General features: G+C 33.2%; 1 protein-coding gene across 1 annotated transcript; it reads right to left on the minus strand.

Moving 5' to 3' along the window:
- Positions 1–438: 438 nt before the first annotated feature.
- On the minus strand, positions 439–20,575 carry AURKA (aurora kinase A). Its single transcript, XM_051976625.1, has 9 exons — positions 20,167–20,575; positions 14,675–14,724; positions 13,169–13,445; positions 12,317–12,371; positions 10,905–11,096; positions 9,157–9,295; positions 6,027–6,175; positions 4,400–4,574; positions 439–1,215 (listed from the first exon to the last, which is right to left on the minus strand). The coding sequence occupies exons 2-9, from the start codon at positions 14,717–14,719 to the stop codon at positions 1,030–1,032; spliced, it is 1,218 nt and encodes a 405-aa protein (XP_051832585.1). The 5' UTR covers positions 14,720–14,724; positions 20,167–20,575; the 3' UTR covers positions 439–1,029.
- Positions 20,576–20,610: the final 35 nt, after the last annotated feature.

The raw sequence follows: 20,610 nt of genomic DNA on the forward strand, positions 1-20,610 counted from the left end.
GTAACCAGATTCTTATTGAACCTTTAATTGCCATTATTGATAGCAATCAATAATAAAGCTAAAACTTTAGTTTAAAAGTTTGACTTCATTAGTCTAAGTGAAATTAACAACATTAAAATTTATTGAAATTCTTTTATTTTGTCAGTCAATATTTTTACCAAAACTTATAATCATGGTATAAGGTAAATTACTTTAGCAAATGATTCTGGTGCAGTTATAAAAACTTCATGAAGTGGTTACAGTAGTCTTTCTTTGCAACAGACATTATTCCTAAATATACGTAAGTAATGATGTTGTTAACTTTCAACCCTGAGCATTTTCCCTGGCTTGCTTAGTTATAAAACATAGTAAACCTTTAAGATATCTGTTGGCTGCAACTATAAGAAAAACATATCCTAATGAGATCCTTGTTTTTCCATTCATCAAGTACAAAGAATATACTTTGAAACAAGTCTTTATTTAATAAATTGGTAGGACAGTCAACATTCAAACAGAATAGAAAAGAAAATCAGTGTTCATAGGGTTTACTAGTTTTGTTCAGATTCAGACCACATGACAAAAGCCTCATCTGCCCAATAAATTAAAAAAACAACAACAACACTTAGGGTTATTGGAAAGTTATTGCACTGTCCTTTAAAAGACACCAAGATGAGGACAACTATAGTCCAACTTTCTCAGCAAATTCAACATTCTGTGTCTAGGCCATCTTAACATAGACTCTTTGGCAGCTCCTCTGTGTCAGCCTGCCTCAGAGGACTGAACCAGTATGCAACAGGAATTTTTATTTGCTTTTATTCCTTCAACTGTCTTATTGCAGAACATTTAAGTGTAGTTGAGTTTTCTCACTTAACTTACAGAACTGAAGAACAGAATGAGTACAAGTTAAGGTATTGATCATTCAAGTTAATTTTTTTTCCCTTTCAACGGCCCAGGGAGAAGGCAATTTCTCAAAACTACTTCCCACTTCAGTAGCATTTCTTGTATGGTAATATAGTAATCTTGGCTCAAATTTCCCAGAGGGTAAGAATCTTAAGACTTTACACTATTTGATTCTTTGCTTTTTCGGTTGCTTGGCGATTTTGAAGAATTTGCTATGATCCAAGGATGTTCAAGGAGCTCCTTTAGTGTCAGCCTTTGGTAAGGATTATGCTTCAAAAGTCTTGAAATGAGATCCCTAGCCCCTTCTGTTACAAAGTCAGGGAATTTATATTCAACCTAGAAGAAAAGCAGATCAATTCAAAGAGTATAGTAGAAATGATTTCCATCAACAAGTGTATATAGAATAAAGTGCCAAACACTGTAAAGCAAAATTTAGAATAGTAGGAATTTACAGCCTAGTACAAGGCTAAGATGCCAGAAAATGCTATATAATATTATGAACCTTTGTAAAGTTTATTGTATTTATAAAACAAAGTACTATGAGGCCTAAAGAGGGAGTTCACTACTTCTAAATATCATCTGGAAGAAGAAAGGGAAGAGAAAAGAAAACTTGGGGAAGGATTTCTGGAGAAGATAATTTTTTATTAGTTTTAAATAAGGAGTTCAGCAGAAGAAAATTGTGAAAAAATGAATTCCTGGTATAAAGAATAATACAAGCAAAGCTTCAAAAAAAAAAAAAAAACATTTAGAGAAAAGAGAGATGTCTGGTTAGGTAGGAGAGGATATGGAGGCAATTAAGTGTTGATTAAGGAGGCAAGTAAGTGTTGATTAAGCTGTAAAGGCAAGCTAAGGCAAAGTGTCACCAGATTGTGAATGTACCTGAATGCTAGGCAAAAGTATCCTTTATTCAGAAGATGAAAAGATAGACAGAATCCAGAAATTTTGAGAAAGAGTAACAAGATCTGATCTCTATGTAAGAAAGAATATTCTTTGAAAGACAGACTATCAGAAGTAGCAAGCCACCGAAGTAGGCTATTTTCATAATTCAAGTACATAGTGTGATAAGTTCCTTAGGGAAAGGAGAATGAGAACAGAAAAGAGTGGATGGATATGAAGCAAAGTACAGATGACAACAAAAGGAACTACTCAGAGATTATATGACTGGTCACAGAGAAGTAAGCCAAAGAGACAACCCAAAGTTCCACAAACAAGAGACAAGATTGAGGAAATGTGATTCTTTGGACACAAAGAATGAAATTAGGAGGAAGAATGTGTTATGAAAAAGATAATCTTAATAGATAAAGAAAAATCATTTAACAAAACATAGCACCCATTCTAAATAAAAACACTAGAGCGCATAGGAATAAAAGGAATTTTCCTTAAAATGATTAGTAGAGTCTATCTAAAATTATCAGCAAGCTAGGTGGCACAGTAGGTAGAGCACCAGCCCTGAAGTCAGGATGTTATGAGTTCAAATCTGATCTTAGACACTTAACACTTCCTAGCTGTGGGATTCTGGACAAGTCATTTAACCCCAATTGCCTCAGCAAAACCCCTCCAAATTCACATAAATAAAGCTAGATCTAAACAGTTGGAAAAATATCAACTGCTCACAGGTAATAACAATTATGCCTTCATTAATCTATTTATTCAGTGCCATACTGATCAAACTGCCAAGAAATTGTTCTATAGAGCTAGAAAAAATAATAACAAAATTCATTTGGAAGAACAAAAAGTCAAGAATATCAAGGGAATTAATGAAAAGAAATCCAAAGAAAGATGACTTACACCAGACATAAAACTATATTATAAAGCAGAAGTCATCAAAACCATTTGATACTAAGAAACAGAGTGGGTAGATCAGCAGAATAGGTTAAGTACACAAGATACAACAGTCAATGACTATAGTAATCTACTGTTTGATAAACCCATAGACTCCAATTTCTGGCATAAGAATTCACTATTTGACAAAAAAATTGCTGGGAAAATTGGAAAATAGTATGGCAGATATGAGACATACAAATCCTATATTAAAATAAGATCAAAATGGATCCATAAGGATGATACTATAAGCAAATTAAGAGAGCAAAGAATAGTTTACCTATCAAATCTTTGTAGAAGGGGAGAATTTCTGGCCAAAGAAGTACTAGAGAATATTATGAAATGTAAAATGTATAATTTTGATTACATTAAATTAAAATAGTTACCCAAACAAAACTAATGCAGCCAAATTTAGAAGGGAAGCAGAAAGCTGGGAAACAACTTTTATAGCCAGTGTTTTTGATAAAGGCATCATTTAAAAAATATATAAAGAACTGATTCAAATTTATAACAATATAAGTCATTCCCCAATTGATAAATGGTCAAAGGATATGAACAGTTTTCAGATGAAAATATTAAAGCCATCTACAGTCATATAAAAAGGCTCTAAATCACTATAAATCAGAGAAATGAACATTAAAACAACCTTGATATACTACTTCACAGCTATCAGATGGCTAAGATAATAGGAAAAGATAATGATAAATGTTAGAGGAGATATGGAAAAACTTGAGACACTAATCCACTGTTAGTGAAGTTGTAAACTGAGAGCAATTTGGAACTATACACAAAGGGCTATTAAACTGTGCATATCCTTTGATCCAGCACTCTCATTACTGGATCTGTATCCCAAAGAGAGGATACATAAGAGAGGGGAAAGGACTCGTGTGTGCAAAAATATTTGGAGCAGCTTTTTTTTTATGGTGGCAAGGAACTGTAAAATGAATGGATGCCCCTCATTTGGGGAATGGCTGAATGAATGATGGTATATGAATGTAATAGAATATTAGTGTTCTATAAGTAATGATAAGCAAGCTAATTTTTAAAAAGCCTAGAAATACTTACATGAACTGATGATGAATAAATTGAGGAAAACCAGGAGAACATTATACAAAATAACAGCAAAATTGTGAGATGATCATGCTAAACTTAGCTCTTCTCAGCTATACAGTGATCCAAGACAATTCCAATAAACTTGGAATAGAAAATTCCATCCATGTCCAAAGAGAGAACTATGATGGATGAATGTGTATTGAAGTATAATATTTTCACCTTTAATCAGTAGACAGAAAGGAAAAACGAAAAGACACAAGCAAGGACCGATGAAAAAATAAAAGCAAGGTACTAAAAGAGGTTCAAAAAAGAACACTGCTGCACTTAAGATAAAATCTTCTTAAGTAAAGAATGGCTTCTTATGGAATATCTCTCTGCTTTGAGTGAAGCTCAGGCAGAGAACTAAATGTGATTGGTAAAGAGAAGAGAGGAAAAAAGGAATGAGATCACAAGTCAACAAAGTAAAAATGGAAAAACTGTAAAATAAAAGAACTGGCAGAGGTTATATATCATGAATCTATAGTGGTGAAAAAGTATTTTAAGAATATACTATGTCCTAGCAGACCTAATTAAACAGTGAAGTGAAAAATCATATTACAAAAAAAATTACAATTTGAGTGATGGACTCTTTTCAGTTATGTTTTACCTTTGAAATGCTTCTGTAAGTTTCTTGATATGTTTCTGCCTCAAAAGGAGGTTTTCCTACTAGAAATTCATAGCATAGAACTCCAAGACTCCATAGGTCCACCTTTTCATCATGCATTCTGCCTTCAATCATCTCAGGAGGTAGATAGTCAAGTGTGCCACAAAGAGTTGTCCTCCTATAATTGAGAAATTAGTTTTAAAAAAAAAAGCATATTGCTGAATTCCATTTTCTTATTCACATTCATAAAATAAAGACTAAAAAAATCTTAATTTCTCAATTCAAATGAACCTTGCAAGTTTCCTAATGTTTTTGTAAATTTTATATATTCCCTTGTATCACAAATGCTAATTAGCTTGAATGACCAGCTGACCAAACACTGAGCAATCTCTTAAAGAGAGATTTTTAAAGCCTTAACTTTGAAATCCAAGAATCACATGAGTATAGCAGTCATTGAGAGTATTTTACCATAAGCTATCTATTGTACAATGAGGTCATACTAAAGCCAGCCCATTTATTTTTTCAATGCCAAACAAGTTTATATTCTAATTTCTGCTCTGCTGCTAGCTAACTGCATGACTTGTTAATCATGTCACCTTTTTGGGCCTCCTATTATAACCTATAAAATTAGGGGATTAGCCTAGAATTTAGGGTTGACAGAAACACGGCATAAAATACAGTGCTCTAGTCTTAGAATAGGAAGACTTCAGTTCAAGTCTTGCATATGGAATAATAGCTCTATAATCATGGCAAGAAAAGCATTTAATTTCCCAGTGCCCTGAAAGACTCTTTAAGATTCTATCTTAGATGAATTCCTGATGGGCATCAGTGGAAGAATTGTTAAACTAAGCAATTCCTACATCAAATGATGCTTCACATTTTCAACACACACACACACACACACACACACACACACACACACACACGACTAAAGGTTTAAGGTCATCTCCAGTTCTTATTTTGCACTTCATACTTAATGGTTACTACTAATGATGTTGTTTGAACAGAATTTGCTTTACCAATCATTACCTCAAAAAAGGATGCTTAGGAAAAGTTAAAATCTATGTCAACTTTGTTTAAAAAAATGTCAAATTGTATTCAATGATTCCTTGTTTGAGGTACTTCCAGAGTGAAAACAGAATCAAAAAATTCACATACCCTTTTTATGATTAAGAGGTTATATATAGCCTATTCAAATTCAAAATTTGACTATTTGAAGATTTTTTTTTGACTGTTGCAATATTAATCCTCCTGAAAATTTTATTCATTAAGTTTTCAAGTTAGATAATGTTCTTCCTTGTCATAGTGGTACTAGGCACATAGCTTAATAACATAATTTAATAATCCCCCAGTATACCAAGAACAATACAGCACAGTAAAGAGAAATCAAACACAGGAAGAAATGAAGTAGGTAATTTATAAAACTAGGGTCTTAGAAAAACTCGGGTTCCAAGTTCAGATTCTAAAAGCATACACATTATGTAAAATCTCCATGCCAGAGAGCAACTCTCAAATAGGCAACTTTAAGGAGTCTCACCCAAAGAAATCAGAGGCCCAGAATATACACAATCAAAGAAGGCTTGTGCCAAACAAATCAAGTTTAAGTCCTAGTTTAAAGTAATACTCTTACCTAGATGATGGAGCATGAACTGACCAGCCAAAATCTGCAATCTTCAGCTCACCATCTGATCCAAGTAGTAAGTTCTCTGGCTTAATGTCTCGATGAATCACCTTTTTTGAGTGGCAATATGATAAGGCATCTGCCAGCTCTGTGATATACTAATAAAAAAGATCATTGGGAAAGTCAATATTTAAATTATGTCAAGCAGTTTTAGAAACTTCTTTTGTGAAAAACCTCAATATTACATATTTTCAAAAATCTTGAAAAAAAAACTGATTAAAAATCATAAGTTAATCATAAGCTTCTTGGCCCATTTTTGTTAATGATTTACATATTCTTAAGTGTTATTTATTAGGAAAATGTACTAGGAATCATTTGATCTTTGATAAGGGAAGAGAGAGCATAAGGCAGTAACAGGAAATTAATCAAGTATTATATATTCCCCCAAATTTGGGAGAAATATCTATTTCCATCAATCCCTACTAACATCACAGGATTTTGAACTCTGTCAAATTTCAAATCAGGGACAAAATTAAATTTAAGTTGGCTGTTGCCAAGTTGTACAAAGATTTAAAACAAAGAAGATACTCCCCAACTTTACAAACTCTGAATTGTTACTTTCTAGGTAAGGTAGACTGAATACCCTTGCATTCAAATCATTTCTTGAAATGATTTCATTTTGAGTTGATTCAATTAAAAGAAACCTATATAAACTGCTTTGATTTTTCCTAAGTTAAAAACTTTATATATGAAAGTGTAGAGGGCTGAAACTATTGAATCGATGCACTGAGGTCAGGACTGCTGAGTACTTGAGGCTAACTACTGATTGGACAATACTCTATGGGCATATGCTTGGAAAATGGTCCTTCCCACTATCCATACTGACTCAGTGATTGGTGTATAGAGGATTGTAGGAGGTTCTAGGAGGTGGAATAAAGCTAGCCAGGGACACACACTCTTGGCACGGTCACAGAAATTCTGCTTTCATCCTATTCAATGCTACGTCTAAGACCAAGAATAAAGATGGACTTTTGCTTATCCTGACTCTGGCTGATTCTGGGGTGTCCTGGGTGCTAGCATGGTTGTCACATGAAAGTCTCTAATAAAGTCCCTATAATTATTCTGTTCAAATAGCCAATGCAGCCATTTTATTGTCTTTGGAGTCAGAAGATTTAGATTCAAATCAATTTGACATATTAACCTTCTGATTGGTCTCTCTGCTTTAAATCTCACAGCACTTCAGTCCCTCCTCTACTCAGCTGCCAGAGTGATCTTCCCAGGTTATAAAGTTACATACCTAAGGTACACAGCTGACCATGTCAACTCCACCTATTCAACTCAATGTCTCCCTATTAGAATCAACTATAAATTCCTGTTTAGCATTTAAAGTCCTTGATAATCTAGCCCTTTCATATCTTTCTAGTCATTTTATAACTTTACTCTTCCTACTCTATTATCCAGTTTCACTGATCTACTCATCTTTCTCCTACCCTACACTTGGTTTCCTATAACTGTGCCTTTGAACCAGCTGTCCTTCATGCTAGAATGTTCTTTACTTTTTTTTTTTTTTTTTTTTTTAATCTCCCTGGGCTTCCTTTAACACTCAGAACTCATCCCGCCTTCTGGGTAAAAAAACCTTTCTTTGGTGTCCCCAGCCCTCCATGCCAGGCCTTTTCCTTTTAGATTATTTCACATTTACACCATACATATAAAGTACACAATTAGTTGTATTTTGTCTCCCCATTAGAATATGAATTCCTTGAGGACAGGAATAATGTTTTTGCTTTTGTATCCCTAGCACATAACACACAAAATACATGATGTTTATTGACTGTTTTATATTTATATGCTAGAGATATTATATGTTATATTCTCTATCCTAGAGAAAGCTACTTATGCTCCCTGATTACTCCTCATATGTAAAATTGGGAAGGAAAATGGGAAAAGAGTTTGGACAAGATGACCTCTGGGGATCTCAAATCTTCTATGGCAACTACTTTGCCTTAGTTTAAAATCAAAACAAAAATCGAGATTCTCAGATTAGAGATTTAGCAATGGAAGATTTAAGAATTTTTTGTTGTTCAGTTATTTTTCAGTCATGTCCGATTCTTTGTGATCTAATTGGAAGGTTTTGGTTTTTTTTTGGTAAAGATATTGGGAGTGGTTTACTATTTTCTTCTCCAATTCATTTTACAGATAAGGAAAGTGAGGTAAACATGATTAAGTGTCACAGAAGTTAGTTGAATATCTGACACCATATTTGAGCTCAGAAGAATGAGTCTTCCTGATTCCAGGCCTGACACCTAGTTGCCCAGATTTAGGAATATTTAGCCTGGGAAAAAAGATCTCTAATTACTCAATATCTTGTGTCATGAATAAGAAGGTCTTTTTCATGTAAGAATGGGGGTTAAATTGTTCTTGTCGCCAGAAATGCAGAAAAAAGTAGTTAGATGAAAGATCCAGTCACGAGTTTATGAATTTTTTCCCCTTCCAATTAGTTTTCTTCAAGGAGAATGAACTACCTTGGAAAGTCCTCCAAGTTTAGAATGTTCTCTGCCTCATTCCTTTGCCTCTTAATTACCTGGCTTCCTTCCAAACTGAACTCAAGTCCCACCTTCTTTAAGAAACCTTGCCTGGTGCCCCCACTAAGGAACTTCCTTCTTTCCACCTTCCCACCTTATCCCCATCCCCCACCCAAATTTATCTTCCATCTACTGTTTCTACATTTTGTACATGACTAATTTATTTTTTATATTCCCAATGAGAATGTATGCTTGTTAAAGGCAAATAATTTTTTAACTTTTGTTTCTTTGTGTTTTCTGTTCTTAGCATTGTCCAACACATATTCGAGGCTTAATATTTTTGTTTGATGGAGAGGATTTTTACTGATGTACTAGTTGGAATAGATGATCTCTGAAAGCCCTTACATCTCAAATTCTGTGAAAATCCCATTATCACATTAAAATACTTAACAAATTGTTTTGGCTTACTCATCTAAAATAATTACCTTTTTTTGGGTAACTAAGTTTAAAATGCAGTTTATTCTATTACAATAAAAGTTATGTTGCTAAAGTACCTAAAAGAGGGGGGAAAAACTTTAGAAATTATTTAGCCACTTAGGCAATTAGCTAAAACTTACAGTAGCCGTTCTTTGTTCATCAAACTTTGAAAGCTTTTGAAGCTCTCTATAGACTTCTCCACGAGGTGCATATTCTAGAATTAGGTAAACTCTTGTGGCATCATGAAAATAACCATATAATCTCAAAATATTAGGATGCCTGCAACAAAGAATAAATACTCTTCAAAAAAAAAAAAAGTATCACCAATAAATGGAATCCCCACACTATTAGCTGTTTTTTCCTTTTAATAACGACACAGAATTTAGTATCCTAGCTTAGAAAAGATAAACATAAAATTGAGAAAATTTATTATTTTTGCTAGAATGACTTTGATACTTAAAAAGTCTTATGGTAGAAAGACTACGTGAAACCTCTAAGACTGCGATATGACATATATCCTTAGATATCCCTTAGAAAAAACCCAAAATTGTTTTTTAAAAACAATTAAAAGGTAGCATACTTTTAGTATTAATTTTTTTTTCAATCAACAAAACTCTAATTCATCTCTTTATCCATTTAAAAAGTAAAAGCCAATATAAATTCTGGCATTAAAAATGTCCAAAAAATATGTCAATCTGCACCTTGAAACCATTACTTCTCTCAGGACTTGAATAGCATTTTTCATTATGAATCCTCTAGAATCATGATTGGTCATTGCACTAATCCAGTTCAAAGTGTTTCAAAGTTGTTTGTTATTACACTGTTGTGGTTTTCCTGATTTTGTTCACTTTACTCTGCAATTTATACAGTTAAAATACACTAAAACTATCTCCTTCATCATTTCTTACAACAGTATTCTACCACATTCACATGCCATCATTTGTTCATATTAACACAACTAGTGAGCACACCCTTACCTTTAATTTCCAATTCTTTGACACCATAAAAAGAACTATTCTAAATATTTTTGTACATATGGGTCCCTTTCCTCTTTTATATCTTTGGTATATTGATCAAAATAGTATATTTTGGGGCAATTTCAAATTGTTTCTCAAAATAAATGAATCAATCCATAGGTCAATCAACAGAGCATTAATGTTTTCCCACAGCCCCTAAAACATTTGTCATTTTCCATTTTTTACATCAACTTTGCACATTTGATGGATATAAAACAGAACCTCAGAGTTGTTTGTTTTCATTTTCTCTATTTTTACACAACTACTGACAGTTTAGCCAAAAACTGTCCTTTCATATCCTCTGACCACTCATCAACTGGAAAATGGCTCTTATTTTTACAAATCTGAATTAGTTAGAAATGAAGGCCACTATCAGAGAAATTTGCTGTAATGGTTTTCCCCCTACTTATTTGCTTCTCTTCTAATTCTAGATGTACTAGTTTATGCAAAAAAATTTAATTTCATGCAATTAAAATTTTCCATTTTACCTTTCTATGATCCTCTCTTTGCTTTGTTTATTTGGGACAATAGATTTGAAAGGTAATTTTTTTTCCTTCTTCCTCTAATTTGTTTATTGAACCATTATGTCTAAATGACAGACCTTTCTGGAACTTCATCATGTTATACAGTGGGAAATATTGCTTTATACCTAGTGACCTTGAAATATTATTTACATTATCAAAGAGTATCTTCACTTTATTTTCAGTGAATTCCTTAGTCCTATAGGTATAAATGTGATTTATACATGATTTTTAGAAATAATAATTTAATAAGTCAAGGCATGCCATAACTTTTAGTGAGCCATGAATAAGACAGAACATGCATTAATTTTCTTTACTCTCCTTTTCTTACCAATATTCTATAACACTTACCTAAGATGAGACTGTATTTCTACTTCTCGCCTCAGTTGATGTTCAACTCCTGCTTTTTCCAGTTGGGCCTTAAAGAGTACTTTAAGAGCCAGGATAAACTTGCTCTGCTTCTCTCGTGCCAAGTAAACATTTCCAAACTTTCCTTTTCCCAAAGGGCGACCAATTTCAAAGTCATCCAATGCCCACTGCCTTCTACAAAGAGTATTTAAATGTTTCAATTTAGAGAAACAAAACTCCTTTCTTACAAATAAGTGGTATGCACATACATGATGCATTTTATACATTATGAAAAATACCACTATCTTAAAGGGGCAAATTATTTATCAACCCCGCCTGCCATAAGCAACAAGGATTTTTAACAATAATTACTTATGAACATCAAGGAAAAAGAATTATACACAAATGATTCTCTCTAGCTTCCAAGTACTTATAATTACTCTAATAATTATATTAATGCCAGAAGCTAAAAAGCTTTAACCAGAGACCTAGAAAGAGCCTCATGAGAGAATCCAACACCTAATTTTACAAATGAGGGTAAACAACTCAGCTAATGTTACACAGCTAGTTATTGACAAAATAAAGCATAGAATTCAGCACTGGACTCTCACAGTCCAGTGTTTATCATATAATGAAAGAACCTGCCAAAGTTAATTTAAATAACTATGCCATTTAGAGCTGAAGGAAACAAGTGGTCACTGAAATGTTCAACTTTTGTATTTGATAAATGAGGAAATCAAGGCCCAGGAGTTACTTAACCAAAGTAGCTGTGGCTGTCCCATGGTGTTTTTGGTATGTGCTTACTCCATATATCCCTTTTGTAGTCAAATCTTCTCTTTTCTATCTCTACAACATCTCTTTTATGTCTCTTTTGCTCCATTCACATAAGTACAATTGCAATTCAGGCCCAAAGCACTTTTCACCTCCACTAATCTAATTCTAATTATGTCCTCTAACTGTTCTCTCTCTTCCCTAATCCATCTTCCACTCAGTTGCCAAGGTGCTTTTTCTAAAGATTATTTCTGACCATACTTCCTATCTACCTCCCCATTCCTCTCAAGAATGAGTTGCAGTGACCCCCACCCCCTCCCTCCTTGTCCCTCTCCCCCTTTCCCCTCTTCCTCTCCTTTTCTCCTCCTTCCCTTCCCCTCCCCCACCCTGTCCCCCCTTCTGCCAACCACACACACTCTCTTTATTGAAGGAAAAACAATTTTGAATCATAGCTAAACAGTTTTTTGATTAAAAAAATGATACATTATTTAGTTGCTATTTCCTACAGGATGGTCACCTATGTTTGTAAACAAATTATAGTAATTATCTTCCCCAAATTCACTAACAGACATTTAAAGAAAAATGGATTATCCCAGCAGTACTCATTTAGCCTTAAAAAAAAAAAAAAAAAAAGTAAATCTTACTTTTTTGTTTCCTCGTTTTTCTGCCTTGGTGTCTCTCCCTTTCCAGGAGCACTTGCTATTTATAAAACAATTTTTAAAAGTCAATATATTAAAAAAAATTAATAGATTAAAATTTTCTTTGCTACTCATTACATATAGAATTTTTAAGATTAATGGGAGAAATAGGAACAAAGTTAGAGCCTCAGAGGGGAAAAAAGGAATTTCAGGAGAAATACAAAGTTAAAGCCTTAGAAAAACCACTACTATCTTAGGATCAACATCTGCATCATGGGATATTTAGAGAGTAAGCTATTTTGTTCTTGAATCTTTTAATTATCAGGCCTATATTTCTAACTGTATAACACTAGGAGATTTTTTTTAAAAGTCATCCAATTTAAGTGATTTCTAGCAAAGTTAATAGATTTGAGGAAAGGGGGGAAAAGATAAGAGAATATTATAGATATATATACATAATCTAGCCCTAAAAAACAAAATTTTAATCATGTCTATAACCACTTCCTCCACAACAAATTGCCATAGGGAAATATAGAAATCAAGAATATTGTGACACACCTGACTATACAACAATTCAATTATAAATGTCCACAAAGACAATTCAGTGACCATAACAGAAACATTAATGGATTTTTTACACAGAAATCAGCAATGTGAAATACAGGTGAAGAGGAACAGATAGCTATTATTGTCACTTTAGATTACAAACTTTAAATGGAAATAAGCATGTAATCTGAATATTATACTCACTCATATGAGAGAGAAATTTAAAAGATAATTCCCCAAAAAAATGATTTTTTTCTACACACTAACTATAAAGGATGAAGCTACCCAAAAAGCTTCAAAAGTCTTACATACCAGATACTGCTGTCTGAGACTGCTCAGTGTTTTGAGTGTTATTTGGTGGTCTTGATGTAGGAGGAATTACCGCTGCTGGCTGTAACTTCTGTGACTGTTGAGTCTGAACTGCTTTGTGACTAGAGACATTCTTTTGTGTCTGAGAAGAAACTAGAAGAGTATTTGAAGGACATAAGACTCGTTGAGCTTGCCCACTGCTTGCAGGTAACCGATTCTGAGAAGAAATATGCTGAGATACAGGCACACGTTTTGGACCTTCTCCAAGTAGAGTTGTTGTCTTTAATGTAAAGAAAGGAAAAGGTTTAAAATTATGCACTTAAGACAATTAGACATATCAGATTTAACAAAAATTTCTGCAGAGAATGATAGTACTGTTCCTAAGTGTCCTGTCAGGACAGATAGTATACTATTACATTCTAGATATTTTCTAATTTGTTTTTATAGGAAAAAAATGTTTTTAAAAATCCCTTAATTTTCCTTTGGTTAATAGGAAGTATATGTAAAAACTGATTATATGAAAAAAGTTGAGGCGCTAATTAGAGTAAGCTATTAATGTCATTTGTGATGTTAAAATGATGCTTCAAGTTTCTTCAATTTAATCAGAGAAATAAATGATTAGGAATAAAATTCTTTGGAAATCAGATAGTAATTATCATCATCTTGGCCCTGTCTGAAAACTGGGTGATTCATGATATAGTAAAAAAACATGCCCTATGAATTGGGAGACCTGTGTTCTGGTCCCAATTCTGCCATCAAGGAATTAATTAGTTTAATAATCCTCCACAAATCATTTCCAACTTAAAAATTCTATGATTCTAATTTCCTATGTAGAAATTTAGCTTTGCATACTGTAAAGAGCTGCTATCCCTGTCCTGATTTCAAGAATAAAGCATACATATAAACATAAACACATATATATTCTATTATAAAAAGAAAAAAAAAAACATAAGTAGGTCACATTTTAAAATGTAAATTAAGACTAATACTTCATTTACTTGTTTTAAAAAATTAGCTATATATTACTTTTTTCTCCTTTCATTGATGTAGTTTGTTCATAAGAACTTATGCAGGGTTCTTCCTCTAGTGAACATGTAAATATCATATTACATAGAAAATGGAATTGTATTGGGAATTCCTTAGATCTCTCAAATTTATATTATTTCCAAAAGCACAGTAGATGAAAACAGTCAAAATAAAATCTACAAATATTATTAAAAGAAAATGTACTGAGTGTGGTGGGGTGGGAGCAAGGGGTAGAAGTTACTGTTCAAGTTATTCTTGAAAAGCTACTATTCTACCCTTCATCACATTTTCCTCCAATCTGCTGACCTGCACAAGCAATGATAAATAAAACCACTTTCAACTTTAGAAACCCATAGATAGTTCAATTAAAATGGAATTAGTAAGTGAAAGAGCGCAAAATAGAATCACTACTATGTATCATTTTGTGGCTAGAGGTTTCATAACTGCTATTGCAAAAGTTTTGATGTTCTAATAAAGTTTTACCTTGTTGCTAGGTCCTGAAACACTGTTTTCTTTAGATTTGTCCATGTTGCCTAAGGGAAAAAAAGTTTAGAGACAGAAGAGATATAAGACACAACACATATTATACCTTACAAACCAAAGGGGGGAAGGGAGGAGTGGAGATGACAACACATATACTCAGTATAAGAGTTTTATCTGTCTCCTTCATGAGGGAATACTGTGTAAAAAGCATTTCCCAAGGAGATAAAATGTGCAATGGTACTGCTTATTTTTACAATTTCATGATAAAAGTTAATTTTTATAATGTAGTGGCAGATTTTAAATTTACAATGCAACTTTATAAAAAGGTTGTAATCTACAAAATAAACCCACATAAGTTATCAGCATTCTTATATATCACTAACAAAACCCAACAGTTAGAGTTACAAAAAGAAATTCCATTTAAAGTAACTACCGATTGTATAAAATATTTAGAAATCTATCTGCCAAGGGAAAATCTGAAACTTTATGAGCAAAACTACAAAACACTTTCCATACAAATTAAGTCTGATCTAACCAACTGAAAAAATATTAAATGCTCTTGGATTGGGCGAGCAAATATAATAAAGATGACAATACTACCTAAACTAATCTATTTAGCGCTATACCAGACTCCCAAAAAACTACTTTGATGACCTAGAAAAAAAGAAAAAAGTTCATATGGGAAAACAAAAAGTCAAGAATTTCAAGGGAATTAATGAAAAAAAAAATCAAATGAAGGTGGCCTAGCTGTACCAGATCTAAAATTATATTATAAAGCAGTGGTTACTAAAACCATCTGGTATTGGCTAAGAAATAGACTAATTGATCAATGTAATAGGTTAGGTTCAAAGGACAAAAGAGCCAATAACTTTAGTAATATAGTATTTGACAAACCCAAAGATCCCAATTTTGGGGATAAGAACGCATTATTTGACAAAAATTGCTGGGAAAATTGGAAATTAGCATGGCAAAAACTAGGCATTGACCCACACTTAACATTGTACACCAAGATAAGGTCAAAATGGGTTCATGACCTAGGCATAAAGAATGAGATCATAAATAAATTGGAAGAGCATAGGATAGTTTACCTCTCAGACCTGTGGAAGAGGGAATTTATGACCAAAGAAGAGCTAGAGATCACTATTGACCACAAAATAGAAAATTTTGATTATATCAAATTGAAAAGTTTTTGTACAAAGAAAACAAACGTAAAAAGATTGTAATCAAAACTAGTCACCACCGTGTTGCTCAATTATTCCATTGTTAATATGTGGTGTGTAAAAACCATTAGGAGTAGAAGGAATCATTTCAAATATATTAACTTTTTTTTTATTTTTATTTTTTTAAATAACTATTTATATATTTAAATAGTTTTTTTATATATTTATTTTATATATTAACTTATTTTATTTATTTAAATATATAACTTTCCCTTTTATATAGGCATTTTAAGGATTCCTTCAGGTATCTTAATATTTAAAAAGTACATCTTCACTCACCCATGCCCAAATTTAATTACTTTGCACAAAATTATATTTTCTAAGAACAAGTACATCTTTGATTTTTTTTTTCATTTTTATTCTTACTTCACTCTAGAATTATAGATTTCATAGAGCTCTATAAGACTTTAAAGATCATCTAGAACAATTCTCTCATTTTACAGATAAAGAAAAAGATTACTACTACTCAGATAACAAAGTAAATGGAATGGAAGTTGATATATGCTAAATATAAATTTAATGTGTGGATGTGGGCAGTTAGGACTTAAGCATGAAAGTAAGCATATGATTAAATATCTATCAAGTTATGGCAATAAAAGCTATAGGAATTAAAAGAAAGATCACTGTAGATCCTTAATGATGCTCCTTGAAATACAGACATGAAGAAAGGAGGAAAAGGGTTTACCTTAAATTGGATGGCAGGAACAAAGAGAAACAGGAAGAAACCAGGATACTTTGTGGAACAATCAAGAAATTTAGACTATCTAAAACTGGATCATTACCTTGGGGGAATGATGGAAAAGAATCTCACACTATAAAAAAAGCATGGATAGAGGTAATAATAACAGAATAAGTTTAGGTTTCAGCCATACAGAAACATCCATCAAACAGTTAAAGAGGTATACAGATGGAACTAGAAAGGATGCAAAGAAAACTAAGCCGAGGAAGAAAAACTTGGCTGGTAATATTAGAGTATAGGAAGAAAACTTTTAAGACTTTAAGATTGCCAAATATTGTACAAAGAATAGGTTAAGAGGTTTGAGAAAGGACTTAGTAAATGGAGACCTCTAAAAAATATAGTTTCATTATAGTGGTAGGAGTGAAAGTCAAATTTTAGAGAGAGCAAGAATTATTTGCAAGAATTTATTATTTTCAGGATAACTTAATAGTATTGTATTTTTAAACACCATTTGCTTAAAATATATAAGTACACAAAATGCTAGGTCCTACCACCATAACCCATATGCCCAATACCATGTATATCTGATATTTCACAATAGGGAATAGTCATCCTTTAATATCACTTTATGGTTCATATTTGTCAAGTTTATTTTTCCTAAATAGTACTTACAAACCTGAAAGATGACTCTATATTAACACAAATTTTGTATTACTTTGATAGTTTGCAGCAAAGATAAGTTCAAACATTATCTTTAAATTAAAAACCTATTTAGTATGTGTTTAGGATAAATACTTGCTCAACTTATAAATTACTGGATTTAGGAAATCAGCTTTTCTGAATCAATTTTCCATGGACAGAAGAGCTATGAAATTAATAAAATATTTGCATATATTATTTGATATGCTCCTCTTATCAACTTTGTGAATGAAGCAAGCATTACAAATGGAGAAATTGAGACTTAGAAAGGTTAAATAATTCTAAGGTTACATAAGGATAAGCTGGAACATAAAACAAGTTCCAAATGCAGTCTTTCTACTATGCTACATCTGTTCTCTAATTTTAGAGGCCTACTAAGCACAAAATGTATGCCTTTTATCATCTGAATTGTTTTTCTAAAATTATCAGCTTAAATGTGGCATTGAAATCTTGGAGGTGGCATGAAAAGCAAATACATTTTTATTAATCAAAATAAAAAAAACAATTTAAGTAAGCTTGGCACAATGGACATTAGCCAAAAAAAAAAAAAATTTTTTTAAAGCTAGAGCCAAGAAATTAGTTTTGAAATTCAGTAAATTACTAGAGGCAACGAGACTTGTGTCAGAAAAGACTTAATTTCAAATACACTTTATGACACCAGCTGTGAAATCATAAGAGGTGCTGGTCACTCTGCAAAACAGTAGGGATACAAAAAAATGACATGATAACCATTCCCAAGAAGCTTATATTCTAGGAGGAAGTTCATAAAATACAAATATATAAAGGGAATGCAAATAGTTAAATACAACATAGTTTGGGAACAACACATTTGAAGTTGGATGGTAGAAATGGCTTTATGTAGAAAGTAGTGATTGAGCTGCATCTTAAGAAGGGAGTAAATTTCAGAGGGGCAGTAAATTATAAAGGCAGAGATGGAACCAACATATGGATTTTCAAGTGTGACAGAATTTAATTTGGTTGGGTTCCAGAGTGAGGAGGGGAGGAGGGAAGGTAAAGAGAGAAGAGGGAGTAACATCAAATGAGACTAGAAAGATAATCATGAGGCATGGTTATAAAGTTTTAAAAGTGAAACTTTGTATTTGTTCCCAGAAATCAAAGAGAGAGTTTTGGAATTGACTAAGTAAAACAGTAACATAATTTGCAGATTTGTATTTAAATGAAAAGAAAACTTACTTTGTCAGGAGGTTAGATGACAGGAATGGGGAAGGATTTAAGGCATAGCAAATAGGAAACTATTGGGGCAACCAGGTTTCAAAGTGGAGTAGGAAAATGCATCTTCCTGAATTCAAATCCAGCCTCAGATGATTACTAGCTGTGTAACCCCAGGCAAATCACTTCACCCGGTTTGCCTCAATTTCCTCATTTGCAAAAAGAGCTAGAGAAGAAATGGCAAACTACTTTAGCATCTTTGCCAAGAAATTCCCAAAAGGGTCACAAAGAATCAAGGCAGGACTGAAACTCATCAGCAACAATCAAGAAACCATTACAATTATGTAAGTGAGAATTAATGAGGAACTGAATTAACCGAGTGGTTTATTTAGAAAAGTTTAAATGCAAGAGATGTTACAAAGAGAAAAATGGTAATATTTGGCAACTGATTGTAGAGGAGATAGAAAATGTTAAGTAGAGGAATAACAACAAGGTTACAAAACTGGTAAACTGGAAGAATAGAGGTGCTTACTCTAATGGAATCCTGTATTATCCATTTTAAATGCAAAGTACTTTATAAATAATAAACGTCAAACATTTATTATTACTAATTGTCATAAAGGAAAAAAAACTATATTGTTACATTCAAATCCATCTTCTATTTCAGAATGCTATTTCCTCCCAATTTTTCCAAAATAGCTCTAAGAAACAAATTTTAGAATTTGAATTCATCTGAATTAACTCAGAGGACAATGACCTTAATCTCATCATTTTAAAGATAAAGCAATTGAGACCCAGAAAAATTAAGGATCTTCCCCATGGTCATATAGTTAATAAACGGCAATGGCAACAGTCAAAACAAAGCCTCCTCGTTCTTGGATATTCTATTCACTACAACATGTATTTTGTTGTACTCCTAATCATAAAATGCACATAAAGCAATTATCTGAAAAGCTTCAAATATCTAGTATTATGTGGTATTAATAAATGAGCACCAACCAAACAGTTGTAAATTAGGTAGGATCCTAGAGTTATTTTTCTACGCTCACCGGATTCCCAATTCCCTTTCCCTATCTCAACATCCAAAATAAGGCCTTGCACAGTAAACGTTAATTGGATTAAGTGGTTAAAAAGTTATCTATAGACTTGATGAATAAGGTCGGTAAAAATGAAAATGGAATAATGTATGACAAAGGCCATCAAACTCGAATATATAGCCAACTTCCGTTGGATATAAAATATCCATATATAAGAAGATATCCTTATATTTCCCAGAAGCATATCTGCTTTCTTTCTATAATCCTAGAAAGCCTTGTCTTAATCCCACTCTAATAAATTCTGGAAAGCAAAACCGTGGATTTGGTTTTACCCCACTTCCCCCACCTTTCCGGGTGTCCATCATTTCCTGCCCAGTGTAGGGATTTAATAAATGTTGAATAGAATTCCATCACCTCCCCTTCACATACACCCCTAAACACTCCCTCCCCTGCACCATCATCATAAGAAGGGCCTTAGGAGATTCACAATTTTAAACGCTCAAGAAAAACAGCTCCCAAGGCCCCTAAGGCCTTCTTCTGTCGAGCTCAGCCTTTCCCCTCTCAAAGGGCCCGACTCTCTTCCCCAAATCCACGCGACTCCCTAACATTGCACTCATCTTCCATGCATCCCAGTTCCCTCAACAAATACTTTTCCCCAGAAAGAGTAAACTCCTGGAGGCTACAAACCTCCTTCCTGCCTTAAGCCTGGTCCGTTCAGAAGGTTGCTGGAAAAATAAGACAATTTCTACCGTTTAAATTCAAATAGTCCCTCTTTTAAATACACATTTACGTCCAATGCAAAACGAGCGCTGATTGGACGCAGTCCCGAAAGCGTCTCCTCCTATTGGTTACGAGTTGGTCCACCTCGGATAGACGTCCGAGACGCTGCGCAGGCGTATAATAAACACATTAGGGTTCCCAGGTACAATATCACTAAGTTGTCTAATCTAACACGCTGTGATTCTGGGTTTCCCGCTAGTCTCCAACATTGGGACTGATAATGAGCTCTAAATGGAGAAATATTTATTCCTGAACGTCCCCACAGTTGCTAACGGGATGAACCCGGAGCAATGTCATGAACTCTCCCTCAGACTGACATGCCAGGACCAAAAATGGCAGCCGAAGCGGAGG

The sequence above is a fragment of the Antechinus flavipes genome, chromosome 2 (genome assembly GCF_016432865.1).
Source record: "Antechinus flavipes isolate AdamAnt ecotype Samford, QLD, Australia chromosome 2, AdamAnt_v2, whole genome shotgun sequence".
Classification (NCBI taxonomy): domain Eukaryota; kingdom Metazoa; phylum Chordata; class Mammalia; order Dasyuromorphia; family Dasyuridae; genus Antechinus; species Antechinus flavipes.